Source organism: Lissotriton helveticus, chromosome 3_1 (genome assembly GCF_964261635.1).
Source record: "Lissotriton helveticus chromosome 3_1, aLisHel1.1, whole genome shotgun sequence".
Taxonomy (NCBI): Eukaryota; Metazoa; Chordata; class Amphibia; order Caudata; family Salamandridae; genus Lissotriton; species Lissotriton helveticus.
In genome coordinates this window covers 120459417-120475754 of record NC_136061.1, presented here as the reverse complement: position 1 = coordinate 120475754, position 16338 = coordinate 120459417, and the positions used below count along the sequence as shown (strand labels likewise).

The following is a 16338-nucleotide window of genomic DNA, read 5'->3' as shown; positions in this document are numbered from 1 at the left end:
TGGAGGCAAGGTTACTCCGACACAAATAAGTTACTTTGGAAAAACAAACTCCGGGAATACAAAATGGAAATTGTTCAACGCAAATCTACCTACTTCTGCTCCACTATACTTAATGCCGTTAACAGCTCTAAAAGCATTTTCTAGATTCTTAACAACCTCATCCACCCCGAATGTGCCAAAAAAACTATCCCTCCCACACAAGCACTCTGCGATAATCTCGCACTGTTCTTCAAGGATAAAATTGAAACCATTATCCTCAACCTGAATGTCTCCCCCTCACTGGACAGTATCAACGACCCTGGGACTGTCTCCACTGACACCGACTCGGTGAACCTAGGGACCCTACCCTCGGTATGCTTGCGGGACTTCCCCCCCCATTTTGGAAGCGGACTTTGAGAGTCTGGTGCATGGGATCACTTCAGGCTCCCCTCTCGATCCTTTGCCCCCTAAAACATGGAAAGCGTTTGGAGCAGAACTCTTCTGCACCCTTCGCAGGATCTGTAACCAATCCCTGCGTTGCGGATTTGTTCCTACTCCTTGGAAGCAGGCCCTCATCACCCCGCTGCTGAAAAAACCCTCCTTAAACCCCGAGTGTTTACCAAACTATCGGCCTATATCTCTCTTGCCATTCCCGGCAAAGGTTGCCGAGCGCTGGGTGGGCTCTTGTCTCTCTACACATCTAGAGCAGAATCATATCCTGGATGACTTTCAATTCGGCTTTCGTCCAGCCCACGGCACCGAAACAGCTGTCCTCACGGCCATGGAGGATCTTCGTATGCGTGCAGACAGGGGCCAAGCAGTAGCTTTGATCTTACTGGACCTGTCTGCCGCATTCGACACGGTCAATCATGTGATCCTGTTGAAGAGACTAAAGGAGGCTAGGGTTGTTGGCACTGCCCTGCTCTGGTTCCAGTCTTACCTGCGAGACAGGAAGCAGGCTGTGTCCCTTCCTCCATTGCAATCTGCCTTCTCCCCAGTGCCCCAGGGTTCATCCATCAGCCCCATTCTTTTTAATGTTTACCTTAAACCTTTGGTCACACTGATAAAATCCCATAGGTTAAAAGCCATAAATTACGCGGACGACACCCAGCTCATTCTCTCGTGGGAGGGGGAAGAATCGATCCCTATAGAATCGTTTCATGAATGCCTGAGAGACACTGCTGGCTGGCTGCACAAAAACTCCCTGCAATTCAACTCCGCCAAAACCGAGGTTTTGTTTTGCGCTGGAAGTCGGATTCCTCGCCTGTTCCCAACCGAATTTTGGCCCCCGGAAGCCCCGGAAAAGCCACTGCCAGTCACCACTGTCCGCAACCTGGGTGTCATGTTGAACAACAAACTTAGCATGCAGACTCAGGTGGCGAAAACAGTGTCCACCTGCTCGGCCCTGTTGCGCTCTCTACCGAAGATCATGCCACTCCTCCCCGCACAGGCCAGAGCGTTAATAGTCAGGTGCACTATTCTTAGTCGCCTTGACTATTGTAACGCTCTGCTGCTCGAGTCCCCAGCAGTACTGTTAGATCGACTTCAAAGGATTCAGACGGCCGCCGCCAAATTAGCCCTTGGCTGGACTAGGAGATCCTCGGCCACAGCGGCCTTAGCTGAGCTGCACTGGCTCCCGCTGAAGCAACGAGTGGCTTTCAAAGCACTCTGCCTCGTGTTCAAGGCACTGCATGGAGTCGGGCCCAGACCCTTGCAAGCTATGTTCACTTGGTACACCCCCACAAGAGCTCTTCGCTCAGCCTCAGCCTACCTTGTCACAGTACCCAGATTCAACAAGGTTAGGACTGGGGAAAGGTCCTTCAGAGTTGCAGCTGCAAAATTATGGAATAGACTGCCCCTGGACATTCGCCAAACATCGCAACTCCTTCCTTTTAGGAAACGTATCAAAACTTGGCTCTTCCCCTAACTACCTTCAATGGCTACTTGCTCTCAGTTCCCTCCTACCTTCCATCTGAGGAGTGACTTCTCTTGTCCAGCGCCAGGATACCTGCAAGGTGACAGCCGCGCTATACAAATGTTTTAAATAAATAAATAAATAAATGGTGACCCCCAGAAACTTGGGTTGAGCCAGGACAAATTGCCGGATAGGTTCCAATGTTGGAGATTTGTGAGCGAGATCGAGAGACATCGCCTTTTCCAGAGTATGTGAGTGGCTGGAAGGGGCAGAGGACGGCTTGTATTTTTTGTATTTTTTCTTTGACTTACCTGAAGACATGGGGTGCAACGTAGACCAACCAGGGGAATGATTCCTGTGAATTCTGGTGCTTTGCAACAGTTTCGCCTTGCGGTCTCGTATGACCTTCAGATTCATTGATGTGCAGGCACTGCAGGCCTTTCGAGTTGTGGCTCAACCCCAGGCAGCATGCAAAAACCTGACGAGTATCGGTCACAGGCGTTGGTTAGTGACAATTACAGAATTTAAACCCTGTCATTTTGGGAGGTGACCTTTCATCTAGCATGCCTTTCACATGCAAGGGGTACCTCAAGTATTTTTTTTGTGTAGGCAATTGGCATGTGAAACCTGTAATTCTTCCAAGAAATTATCCAATTTCACCATTTTCATCATTTCATCAAATTTCCTCATTCATCACCCCCATCCTTTTCCTCTGCTCAAACAGAACCTCAATCAGTGTTTGATGTACTTGTGTAATAATTCAGCCGTTATTGTAAATGAAGGGCAAGGAATATTGAGACATTGTTACCTTTAGTAAACTTTTGTCTGTCATATACTCTAAACACAGGAGTCAAACTATATTTGAAAAGATTTCTGCAATAGCTCCAATGGACCGGTAGGTAGTGCCATCATACGCCACGGCAACTCTGTCCTACCTCTGGACATAACGGCATTGGGCCTTGTGATGGTACCAACCCTGCATGTCAAATAAAGTTTATCAAACAGATTTCCACGCCCTCAGTTATGAAGCGACTAATGCATTTAAATATTGACGTTGTGCAAAGTCTAACTTGTGACGCTTTAACCTACAAGAAATCAACTCTACAGAACTACAGGAGAGGCAGGAATCTGTGGTTAACGAGTATCCACCGGAAAGAGCATTACCAAACTTAAGTAACTTGTTCTTTTGATGAGGGATAACCGGGGAAAAATTATAGTTCTTGCAGACCTCCAAATTGATGCAATAGTGCCTGGTGAAGGCCCATTTAGCAGCCTGACCAATGACCCACCACTGGAACACCCCTAGCCCTAAGCACCAATCTGTCAAGAAAGAAGTTGGCATGTGGCAGCTGAATAGAAAGAGCTTGCAGCTCACTAATGTGCAGAAGTAATCATAATAAGGCAGACAATTTTGAGAGTCAATAACCTACGCGAACAACTATGCATGGGCTCCTAAGGTATGCACATTAAAAAACTGAGAATCAAAAAAAGCACCACAAAAAAACCAAGAACGGACAGAACAATGCCTGGTGGAAGTATGGACAGATGACTGTATGGCTGCCTGTCAGATGTCCAACACTGGGATACCTAGAGTCAGAGCTGAAGAGGTGACCTACGACCTAGTGGAAAAAGCTCGTAGACCTTCAAGAGGCTCCTTTTCGGGCAGAGAATAACACAGCTTAGTGCAAAGGACAATTCTTCACGATAGAGTCAATTTCTAGACTGCCCTCCCTTGCTTAGCTCTGGCGAAGCAGACTAAAGGTTGATTGCTTACACAGTGCTGTACAGTCCCATCAACGTAGAAACTAAGGGCCCACTTAGATCCAACCTATAAAGCCTCTCCTATGCCTTGGAGGAACGTGATTTTAATAAGAATGGGAGGGAGCGTTATGGACTGCTCCACATAAACAGGCAACACCACTTTCGGAAGAAAGTATAGCCGTCTGAAGTCTAATGGAAAAGGTGATACGCAGCAGATGAATACAAAACACCTAGAGTTAACTGACATTTTGTAAAGGTGATGGCAATGAGAAAATCAGTGTTAAGGGTTAAAAGTCTCAAGTGCTATTGTGCACATGCTCAGAGGCAACACAAGCATCAAAAAGGTAAGGACCAACTTTCGATCACAATGAGACATATTAAAGGGAGCAGGGGAAATACATAAAAAACTCTCTTAAGCAACACATTATAACAAGTCCCTTGAATAACAGGCATTGGCACATAGTCATTAGGTCTTGCCTTTGGGATCTACTGGCTTTACTAATGCCTATGGGCAATGCTGTGCAGCATTGCCAAAAGGAAGAGAAAAATAAAAAGGCACAATGACACAGACGCGTCATTTGATACGAAAATGCATACATCATTACTTTGGCTCACAAACAAATTGAAGCTAGCATTATATATTTTTTTATTTACCAATCTGAGATGGAGCAGTTATCAAAAAAATAAGAAAAAGTAGAGCGAAATGAGTTTGCTGCCTGATGGAGATGACAAAACAACGTGATCCTAAATGGGAATTGCAACACAAGACAGACAAGAAGCGGAGACAAGAAATGGTAAACAATGGGCAGGCTGTAAGCTACTGCAACATTCTCCAGCAACAGGTCTTTTGCAATCAGAAAGCTTGCGTTGCCTGTGGGCTCGCCCAAAACGGGCTGATCAGGCTAACGAAAGAAGGCTGAGAAAGCTTTTAAAGTACCTTCTACTGTGCCCAAAACAAAGCATAGCTGGGCCAGAGAGCAAACAAAAGAACATGAGACTCCTTGACGTGAACAGGATCGATAGGTCTGTCCTCACACTAGGACTAACGGTCTGCTATAGTAGATGAACTTTGTTGGATGACTTCGAGTCATGTTTAGACAAAAGACACCAAAGAAAGATGCTTTGTTTATCCATGACATTCGATCACAAACATATTTTTTTAAGAAAGTTGGTAGAACAATGAGAAACAGTTGGGGGTAAAAACCTGGACCCACGTGGAAGGGCACAGATTAAAAGGTACTGTCATAAATATGCAAGGGTGATGCCTATATGGCATCTGGAGCTGGAATGGAGTCGTCAAAGTCTGCTGGGATCACTTACTAGAATGGAGGAGCTATTGCAGAAAGTTGTTTCTAGTGTGACACCTGGGGAGATTCAAAAGGTTGGGAATGTTCATCTTAAAGTATCCATCAGAAATAGTGGTACAGAATGATATAGCACCCTACCGGAAGGAGCTTACAGATCAAGTATGACTCAGGAAGTAGGTACGGTCTTCGAATGATTATAAAAATGCCAAGGGGTCCCACTTGCTGTGCATGTCTTTCATATGCAAATTACCTGAATGTCGATGCTTGTAAGGTGGCAAGGCAACATCATCATCATCTTCATCATCAAAGGGTTCCTTTTTTTTTACATCGCGCTGCATTCGGCGAGAGTGGTACCTCCGTTTCCTGAAACAACCACAATAGAGGAGATCTTTTGCTTACAAATTTTCCCTTTAGCATGAGACACTGCATCTAGAGCCTCTTATCATGTTTCAATGGCCAGTCTACAATGGTGCAAGCAATGCTCCCTCTGCTTTATGTGCTAGAATAAAGTCAGAAAATGTTATTTACCTATAATTATAGGTCCCAGACCTTGCAGTGTGACCAGGTTACCAGGTTTCAGAATTTATAGCCATCTCATGTATTATTTGTTTACAACATTTTGGATTTTTTAACTTAGAATATTGATGAATTACGGAGTAACCTCAATGACGGTAACATCACAGTGGTTTGCCAGAATAACAGAGTGGGTATCGTAAAACACAATCAAAATTGATCTGTGAAAAACAAGCAAGGTTATAGTTATCTGAATAGTCAGGAGCACATTACTCGGGAAGTAGGGCATTTCAGAATACAGAAACTGTGGTCCAGAAGATATGTGTTACAAGCATTTGATGGAGAATGCACAAACAGAAACCAATTTCAGCCGCAATAATCTAATAAGAGTATTGCAGCAGCTGCAGTCCCATCACCGCATTAAATCCAAAATTAGGCTCTAAAGAAGCACCATTTATGATAGTTAACTCCTCTTCACAAAAATGCCATTAGATAGATCAGACATGAGTAAACCACTAAACACAAACATAACATTAAAAATAGTTGCCTCATGCATATGGTTTGCTCTTTCTCCACAGTAACCAAATGCAACGGCTCACCTGAACTTCTGGCCACAAGAGATCTAGGAAATTAAACAACAAAAGTTGGACGGAGGAGGGCGATGTAGTGCAGCAGTGACCAACACATGGTACCAATGCTTGTATATGTGCTGCATGTAGTTATGCCTCTCTAAAATGCCTCCTACTATTAGTGTAGTTTTGAATGGATTCGTCGAAGTATAGTTATCTAAGGTGTTCTGCATGGCTGTGTCAAATCTGACATCAGCCATGATGTTAGATATTATCTACATAACATTTTATTTAATTACATGGGAAATTGTTCTAGGGCAAAAGAAGGTTAAAGATCAGCGAGGGTATACTCCCCTTACTCAATTAGTCAAGCACATGGATGCCCTTGGGTCTGGATGAAGAAGTTAGGCTAAAGTAGTCAGCAACAAATCCGAAAGGCGCCCCTTTAAAGGAGGGTTTCCCAAACCCACCAAATGTGGCATGCTTCATCATTGGGGAACCTCTTTGCACCATGAAGCATAGTCATGGTGCGGGCTACGAACCACTCTCTAAGAGGGAGGAGCTCAGGCATGTTTTGTTTACTAGGAGGGTATTTATTAACTACCCAATGTGAGCTTGAAGGCGTGGTGAGGGACGCAGTGCAAAAGGTGAGGGGAGTGGAAGACTAGCTACAGGGTGCGCCGCTTATCTTTATTCAGGCGACTCTGTGCTAGGATTAAAAACATAAAAGCACAACAAGATACATTAGATCTGCTTGCATTGCTTGAAGATCAACATGTTTCGGCCAGTGACCCCCATTAGTGCTGTGGACTTCATCAGGATCTTGTTAGAGCTACTGCTGTGAGGGTGATGGGTAAAATCAGGAGTTGTACAAATTCTTTATATACAAAGTATACATCACCAGAAATCCACTGTTTTTCCAGGTAGCGGATTCACTGGTAATACATGCCTAAGACTTTTAGAACTCACAGTTAGGAATATTGGTAAGAAAGACAGTGACAGCAGAAATGTTTTTACCTTGTGATATTAACACTGACATTTTCAGGGATATATTTCTGAGATTGTTCAGAGCAATGCAATATTGCAATATTGATTGGATTTTCGGAGAAACAGTGTTCTTTATAAGTAGGCATGTAAATATTTTCTGACATAAAACAGAAGCATAGCCTGGGCAACAGACCTTTGATGGTAACCAAAAGATACTTCTTTGGTGATGAATTCAGGATGGGTCCCAAGACACACTTTTATTTATGTATTATATTATGTGGTGTCTCTTCAAGCAAGAAATGAAAAGTATGCTGTACAGTGCAGCACACAGGCAAATCCGGAAATGTTTGGAGAAATAAAAGCATTTCTCCAAGCTAATGCCAATGTGTAAGAGGTGCTATTTTGGAGCGCAAAACCCTATCTACTGTTCTTAGTGATAAGGCTTTGTCAAAAACCATGGCTGGCTACATGGAAACACTCAGGTGTCCATGAAACCCCCCCCCCCTGATGCAAAGTAAATCCAAATAAACATTTTGTGCCGGTTTGCATTACTTTTGTGACGCAAACCTGACATAAAATGTTAGTAAATCTGCCTCTAAGTGCTTGGCAAACAATGAAAAGCAAAAGTGTTATTCTCGACCCCTTCCTACCATCTCTAATGTGGCAATAGATGCGTCTTTCTATCAGTTTTTGTTTGAAAAAGCTGCATATCATGAGATATTCTGCAGAGATATAATACAAGGATATACATTTTATTTTACTTCACATAAACTCCAGTTCCAAAGGGAGGCAACCTGCACTGCTCGCAAACTAGTCCTTTTTAGGGTTCTTCTGCACAGCGCTTGCAATAGCTATTGTACAAAAATACTCTCTTAAAAAGGTGTTCGAGCCCACCCATTACTTACCATCAGCTGGATCCCACATGGCTCCTACATCACTTTATTTACCATTGGGTGCTTCCCACACAACTCATTTCTTTGCTTCCTATTGGTCAGCACCTTTTTACTTACCACTGGGTAGCTCCCATGTGGATTAGCGCTTCTCCTGACCGCTGGCCTCCTCCTCCTGGACTTGGAGTCTTTATCAATGCTGTGGAACTTGGACCAAGTTTTGCTTCCTGTAGCCTTACACTGACCACATTCCTCCCAACGTACTTTTTTTAACTTTTACAAATGCACTCTCTAAGAATGCATGTATCTGCAGTCCGTCCACCCAAGCCCGCTGTCTTCGCTTTCCCTGAGCTCCTCCTTACACCCGCATTTACTCAAGCCTCCCATTCTCATCCCCCCCTTGTACTGCATCCCTGTCCCGCCCTACTCCCCCTCCAGCCGTACACCACCCCTTACCCCTCTGGCCCTCCTGTCCGCCAAGTATGCATTTTAACCCACCCTTGTTTTAACGCACCACCCCTATGCCCACCGCTTTTGTTTTTAACCAACCCCCCTCCTCGCATGGCCCAAAAGTTCAGCTTATAGTTGGTAACATGGACAGCAGGATAGAAACCAAAAAATGAAGTGGCTTGGGTATCAAGACATTTTGCAGTCCAAAAAAGACAGCTACAGACTGGGTCGGTAAGGTCAGTAGGCTCAGTCTCCAAGCTCTATTATCTGACAACAACACAGGGGTGTATAGGAGAGTCATTTACCACAGGTCATATAATGATGCATAAATAACAACAACAAGAAACACTGACATTCAAATGAAAACCAAAGAGTTCTTCGAAAAGTCCAATGACATTTGAGGTATAAGTAGCCTCTACTCTCCTTTTATTTGTGTATTGAAATAGCTAGTTGACTTGCGGACATGGCGGTCCTCTCTGCGCTTCTATGGGAGATAAGACTTTCTCCAGCCTTCCTATATCGTAACTGACGCAGCACCCAATCTGCCGAGTGTGAAAACAGAAGGATGTTGCCTACGTCACCACAACCTCTGCATATACCGTGCTGGTTAGCAAACCCCAAACCAACAAACCCCGACTATAAACACGTAGAAAGCTATTTATGGATGGCGGTGGGAGGCCACCACCAGTTGGAGCCCAAAAAAATACAGCTGTGAACTGGAAAATAGTAATTCAACCTGGTTCTCACGGCTGGAGACTGAATGGAGTCAAAGAAAAAACACGCACAAGCTGTTCCTTTGTGGACCCTTTGTTTGGACAACCCTTAAGTACTAACTTGTGATCATGAGGTGTATGGAGTTCGTAGAATTCTCACAATATGGCATACTTCAGTTTTGGACTATTCCATGCTTTGCCTCAACCAACAGACTTGCGCCTGGGTAGACCATGCCCTCCCTTAGGCAGTTTACAGCACTAGTGTAACAGGCGTGGACTATTGTACTTGATTGTTGCTCTTACTTAGTGAGGTAATTTGAAAAGTGATTCCTCCACATAAGAGGTTTACAAAGCAAATACATGAACCAATCCAGGGAACGGAGATAACATGCAAATCTGCTTGCAAGCCAATACATGCCCCAACACAAATTAGGCTTTGCTGTTTATCGTACCACTTAAAATAAAAGCCACTCCGAAGCTCAGCTTCTCGCACGAATGTCCTCACTACTACTCAGTGTACACGGAAACTTATAGCACTCATGCTAGTGCAATGTAGCAAAAAACACAATAGGAAAACAAGTATTGGCAAAGTCAATAGGATTCGCCTATTGGCTTTGTCAATTTTTTTTACATGTTGCACAGCAGTTGAGCTGCTGTGGAACATGGCTTCAAGTAAATAGTGAATATAAAACGCTATGATGCTGTAAATGTATGCCATGTCAAAGCGTTTTTTTGTTTTTTAACTTAAAGACATGTTGCACAGCAGGTCAATTGCTGTGCACCACGTAAAAAACAATGACAAAGCCAATAGATTTTGCATAGACAAAATCTATTGGCTTCACCAATGCTTTTTTGTGTTGTATCTTTGCGGGTTTGTTGTTTTTGGCAAATATCAGGAATTCGGTTTTGGATGTGTTGTGCTTCAGGTAGGCGCAGGACATTTAGGGGTGTGGATGATATGCAAAAAGTGTTTGAGGCATTGGGTGCCTAATGTAAATGTAGAGGTACTTGTATAGCACACGACTACCCGGAGGCCTCTCGGCGCTTGTAGGAATACCGCTGAGGAACCCTTCCTGGCCTTTCCCTGTGAAGTGCCCACTCCTGGGCACCCCCAAGGTGAAGCCAGGCATCCTAGCGTTGTTGGGGCCGTTGTGGAGATTAAGCAAGCTATTGCCCAGAGTTGCAGAGTGGGACTCATGATTAGAATAGGCACCGAGGCGAGAATGATCAGGTCCGAGGAAATTGAACCCAAGACCCGCCGAGGCGGGAATTGAACCCTGGTCCCGGGCCATACTTCTGCATCAGGGTCTGCCGCTCTAACCATTGAGCCACACTTCTCCATTAATGCAAAGGAGATTTAAGTAGGTTAGTGCATCATCTGCACATTGGTGAATCTTGGAGCTGTTATATGTAAGTACAGCACTAAGCAGCTCAATGAAAAGGATGCAGATGACAGGAGACAGTATGGGACCCTGGGTACTCCAAACGTGATACAAATCTTTTGTGACCTGGAGGTGCCCATGTGAACAAACTACTGTCATTTGGAATGAAGGATATTACCAGCAAATCCGATTTGCAACTTGAGGGTGGTATGAGAGTGGGTTGGTTGACTGAGTCGGAGGCAGCTGAGAAGCCCAGCAATATCAGGCAGGAGAGGTAATCTTCATCCATGGGCCAAACCCCAACTTTTCTAACACTACAAATAAATATGTCAATTTGATTGTGTCAAATGCCATGGTGGCATCCAAGGTCACCATATCTTCTCTCAGTGTGTCTACCCCTCCCATCACCCAAAAAGGCAGCGGAGGTTAAGTGATGTGTTTCTAGAGGGCATGAAGCACGACTGGTCTGGATGGACAAGTTTAGATATCACACCCACCAGATGAGAGGCCAACAACTTTGCTTAGATCTTGGCTTCAGCGTTCAATAATGAAATAGGTCTATACGAGGAGCATGCATTTTTGGCCTTGCTTTCTTTATGTATAACTATCAGCGTGGCCAGTCGCTGGTCTGGGGGGAGTTTACCCACATCTCGACTTTCCATATACATGGCTATCATGGTAGGGGGCAACAGAGTCAGGTTTTAGTTTGTATAGTTCTATCAGGAGACCATTGGGACCCATCGCCTTCCCAGATTGCAAACTTCTTATTGCTTGTGTCACCTCCTTCCTGGTAAGATCACTTTTTAGTAGTTCCCTATCATCTTCTGTTAAGGATGGGAGTATCATGTCTGACACTAGAGCCACTGAGTCTTCCATAGGAAGAGTGGTATGTGAATCATATATTTTGCCAATAGTACTCAGCAAACTTGTTTGATATTTCCTGGGTGTCCATGAGTGTGCCTCTTGTCTCTGTTATTAGATCCGTAACTAGACAGCTTGCGTGGTCTCGCTTGTCCAGCCATGCCAGCAGTTTCCCTGCTCTATCACCATGTTCATATATTCTCCCAAGTTTATCTTTTGCGGAGTTTTTTGCCTTATCTGTTGCCACCCCTTTGTATTCTTCCCTCTTTAATTTGAGGAGGTGCTCTGCTTCCTGTTTCTCTGGTCCCAATGGTCTCCTCTCCAGATGCTGAATTTCATCTCTAATCTGTTAAGCTCTGCATTTTTTTCTTTTCTAGTCCCAGCTATCTGTGAAATTGCTTGCCCCCAAATAAGTGTCTTAAATGCCTCCCAAGGTGTTTGGGTCGATCCTACCTCGTTATCCTGAAAACAATGCTCTACTGTTTGTGACAATTTTCCTTTAAACGTAGGGATACGAAGGAACCGGGGATTTATTGGTGCAATTCATCCCACTTGACCCTCTCCCACAGCCATCTGTATCCAGACCGGGGAATGATCTGAAATACCTCGAGCCAGATGTCTAATTTCTTTAATGTGTCCCACCTGGTCTGCTGGGGTGAGGATATAATCAATTCGGGAGAGGCTACCATGTGCCCCGAGTGAAACGTGAATTGAGTCTCTAACGGGTGATGTACCCGCCCAATGTCAACCAGCCCCAGCACCTCAAGGAAAGTGGGGAGGATCATATGTGTGGAGCGTAAGTCTCAGGGGTGGCGGTCGAGACACCCCGATACCACGAGTTAAAATCTCCTCCCATTAACAGTCTGCCCTCGGGGAATTTTAGTGTGAGAGTTCCCAAATCTCAGAATGTGAGTGTCTGCATTCCTGGGGGTACATATACAGCTACAAGGGTAAGCGGAACCCCTTCACATGTACGCAACACTGCCGCATATCTTCCCAAATTGTCAGACCAAGTATGGGTAATCGCCATCAGGAAGGATCGCCGGACCATAATGCCCACACCCCTGGACCGTGAGGTAAACTCAGAGTGAGCAGCCAGGTTGTAACCCCATCTGGCCAGTGCCTTACAGGTATTGCCAACCAAATGGGTCTCTTGGAGCAGGACCACTTCAGAAGTATGTCTCTTAATAAATTGTAACACAGTGCCTCTCTTGAGTTTGTCGCCCAAACCATTTACATTCTAGGACAGGAGTCTAAATCGTTTATCCCTTAATGACACCATGCCTATGTTTTGTGCAGTCCGGCTCCCTCAAAACTCCCTGATTCAATGGTAGGATAGATGATGCCTCTTCGAGACCCAGCCCGTATCTTAAGTGGGTTACCGAATTGTTCCTCCTTGAATATGTCCTTCGCATATTCCGTGATGTGTTGCTTTCTATAAACTAACAAAATACATTAACCAAAATCCAACTGCTGCCCTCCCTGCTCCCCCGCACTCAGGGCTTAAAACAGCCTATGAACCCCAACTGTGCTGAGTGCCTGTCGCCCTAACTTAACTAAATAGTAATTCAGGAGGGGGGGTGGGGCCTCTTCCCCCAGTGCCCTCTGCCTGCATATATGAATACATCACCAATCCATTTCTTTTTTTTTACTTTGTCAATGTTGATGCAGTCTCTCAATTTTCTTCATCTTCTCGGTTCGGCAACGAAGCAACCCTCCGGCGACCTCCACTCGTCCATTTCAGTCCCCAGATTTGTCTTGACTTGTTGGCCTCATCATTCTGCCACTTGGAGATGTGTGTCTTGAGGAGGGATAGTCTTTGCCACATCAGGGGTTGTTATCCTCTTCCACTCTCCATCCTTCTAGCCACTCCAGCGCTGATTCAGGTGTTTCAAAGAACTAAGTCTTTCCCTCCGCCTCAACACGGAGCTTTGCCAGGAACAGCATAGAGTAGCGGAGGCCTTATCTTAGTTTTTTCTTGACATTCAAAAAGGATCTCCTCTGTCGTTGCATATTTACTGTGAAGTACAGAAAGAAGGACAGTTCACTGCTTTTAAATTTGATGGGAGAAGTTGAATGGGCCGCTTGCAGGATAGAGTCTCAATCTCTCAAATTTAAAAGGCATGCCAACAGTGGCCGCAGGTGTACCCCTGGCCTTGGCCTACCACCTGGGACTCTGTGCGCTCTTTCTACCGTGAAATATTTGGACAGGCTCTTCGCTCGCAAGTGGTTCATGATGAGGTCTTTGACTATAGGTCCCTCCTGGAACTTCTGCCTTCTCAAGGACTCCAATTATTCGGAAGTTGTTGTGTCTCAATCGACCCTCGTAGTATTCCAGCTTGTTTTCTGTTTCTCTGCTCCGGGCTTGAAGCTCTCTAATGTCCTGTCTCATTTGCTTGGTTTCACCATCGAACTCGGTAGTGGTCAACTCCATGGCCTTGACTTTCTCACCCATTTTCTGAAGGTCTACTCTCATCAATGTCACTTCAATAGTGATGGAGTCTAACGATGTAAGCATGCCTGCTATGGCATCCATGACGTCTTAAGGCTGGATCACCGTTGTCTGATCCCAGCTCAGAAGCAACTTTCCCCTTCTGTGGCGCCTCTGTGTCAGCCAGTTTAGGGGCTGCAAACATATCTAATTTAGTCTGCAGCATGCATTTCGATCCTTTGGTGCCAGACATCTTCAAGTCAGATCCCTCACGGGTACAGTCCGCCGCCTGCGTTGAAGGTTAACCACCTCACCCGGCCTGTCGGGGTTCCCCTCCATGGGCTCCTGTAGTTCACCAGTAAACGTTATTGTGACACCCCGCGCAGTCGTCTTCTTCAGTTTTCTTCCCTTGCCCAGTCTCAAGTTTATCTTTGTTCCTCAGGCTGGCTATTTCAGTTATTCAGTGACAGAATTTTAGGAGTCCATTCACTCGTGTAGCCCTGCCCACGCAGTTGACCTGCACAGATTGTGTCTGTAGCGCTGGTAGTTTCAGGATTCGGGGCTCAAGGAAGCGCTTCAAAGGCCAAACACACAAAGGGTCAGAGCTGTTTGTGTTATGCAGCGTTAGGTCAGAGTCCACTGTTAATCAGGTTTCTTTTAATGTTCACTTTCCGCCTCAGAGCCTGTCTGCAATGAGTCTTAAAACATACCACCCTATGGGGAGGGGTGAGGGGAATATATATGGTCTTACATTGCTTGATGCTTGGCTGTCGCTGTCTTTTATTGGGCTAGTACTCCTGCCGCCTTATTTATCTGCCATTAGCCAAGTACATAGTCTCTTAAAGTTGCAGCCTGCGGCCCCTTCAGTTCAGTGTCCGACGTCTTGAAAATGCAGTAGTGCAATAAAATTTTACCTTGATCCCTTCTTGCCACTGCCCCCGTGCTGACTGGATTCAGTTCACCTCCTGTCACTTGCCGCTCTGGGCTCCGTTTGCTATACGGCCTCCGGCTGACGTATCTACGGCTGCCTCGGCTCTATAGCCCCTTTCTATTGCGGATGTCACTGCAGGTGGTGCCTTTCACGGTGTGCCCCACCCGCCGTTGCACTCCGCCATACCTCTCAGCTAACACACGTTAGATTCTATCGGAAGCCCGGCCCAGCGGCGGCAATTACACAAGTCCACGGCTTTCAGGACTCGCTAGGCCGCAGCACGTACGTATCTTTTCCAGCCGAGTTTGTCACTTTCTCTCTCTCCGGACCTTCTTCCGCTCCGGCTACGGTCCAGAGTATGTTTTTTCGTGGTGACTGAGGATCAATTTAGCAGATTATGGGCAGGCAAAGACGTGGTTATCGCGGAGCTCTAGTGATGAGGCCATTTCGCTCGGCGTTCAAGCCACGCCCCTGTGTGTACAGTTTTAACTGACATTTCGACCTAGCAAAGTAAACCTTTTTGCCAGGTCCAAGCCTAGCAAAGTAAACCGTTTGCCAGGTCCAAGCCTTCCTTTTTAATACGTGTAAGTCACCCCTAGGGTGGGCCGTGGCCAGCCCTGAGGACATGGTGCAATCTATTTAAAAAGTAGCTCATGTACTTTTCAGTTTTACATGTCCTTAGAATGAAAAAATCTTTGATTAGTTTTTCGCTAGTGCAAGGCCCACCTCTCCAATAGGATAACATTGGAGTTACCTTACAATACAACAGACATTTGTAAAGTGTACAGCGGCTTGCGAGTAACGCATACTGGTGCTAGGAGCAGGACCACATGATGCAAGCAACTATCTCTTGGGCACCGGCTTAAGTGTTAAAAAGATGAGCCTTCAAACCTTATTCATTTTATAAGTGTAATTTCAAAATGGGAACAAGTACCCAGTTCATGTTTGGTGTCTCTGGAATTGTAATGGCAAATCCTTATGTTCCATATAGGAACCCCAATACCGGCTCAGATAATGAATGCACCTTTCACCTACATTCCTCTGATATTACATTACATAACGATTCTTAGTACTGACCTTTTACCTAGTTACGGTAAAGCCTAAAGATGATATGGAGTTCCCTCCGAAAAGTTTAAGCCTCATTTATTATGCATGAGGATTCTTGGAATCACAGCAGGACAGAAGGCCTATCAGTTCCTGCATAAGGACTATATATAAGGGTTATTCCTTCCATCCTCCTAGTCCGACATGACACATCAAGGAATATCCCAAGGGGGTACCACTTTGGGTATATATACACCATATTTTGCTGAGGTAGTCAGAGGAGACAAGGACTTCCATGCTGACACACGGACGTGAAACGTTGAGGCTCCTGCACGCAGACACTGCAGCTCGCAGTGGTCCGACATCCCTCGCGGAGTGTCCATCTCGAGACCAAGTCTGGGTCCCACAGTCTCTCGCTTCAGGTAATGGGGTTGACTTTATCCTAACGGGATTCTTGGCTTTACAACCATATACATGCTAGGTACACTTAGGTACATCTAGTTAGGGTCGCATCATAGGAGTATGCATTTATTACTGTCATGTATTTTAAATACTCGCCTGTATTCATTGTTTTAGCACAAAGGTAGAAATCTACTATCCTTTTA

At 45.3% G+C, this 16338-nt stretch overlaps 1 protein-coding gene across 1 annotated transcript in view; it reads right to left on the bottom strand.

Annotated features, from left to right (window-relative positions):
* NCBP3 (nuclear cap binding subunit 3) overlaps window positions 1-16338 on the bottom strand; it is a 309425-nt gene that overhangs the window by 110590 nt on the left and 182497 nt on the right. The window contains exon 9 of the mRNA XM_078679347.1: window positions 5213-5325. Within this exon, the coding sequence (XP_078535473.1) occupies window positions 5213-5325 (113 nt within the window). The remainder of the gene's footprint in view (window positions 1-5212; window positions 5326-16338) is intronic.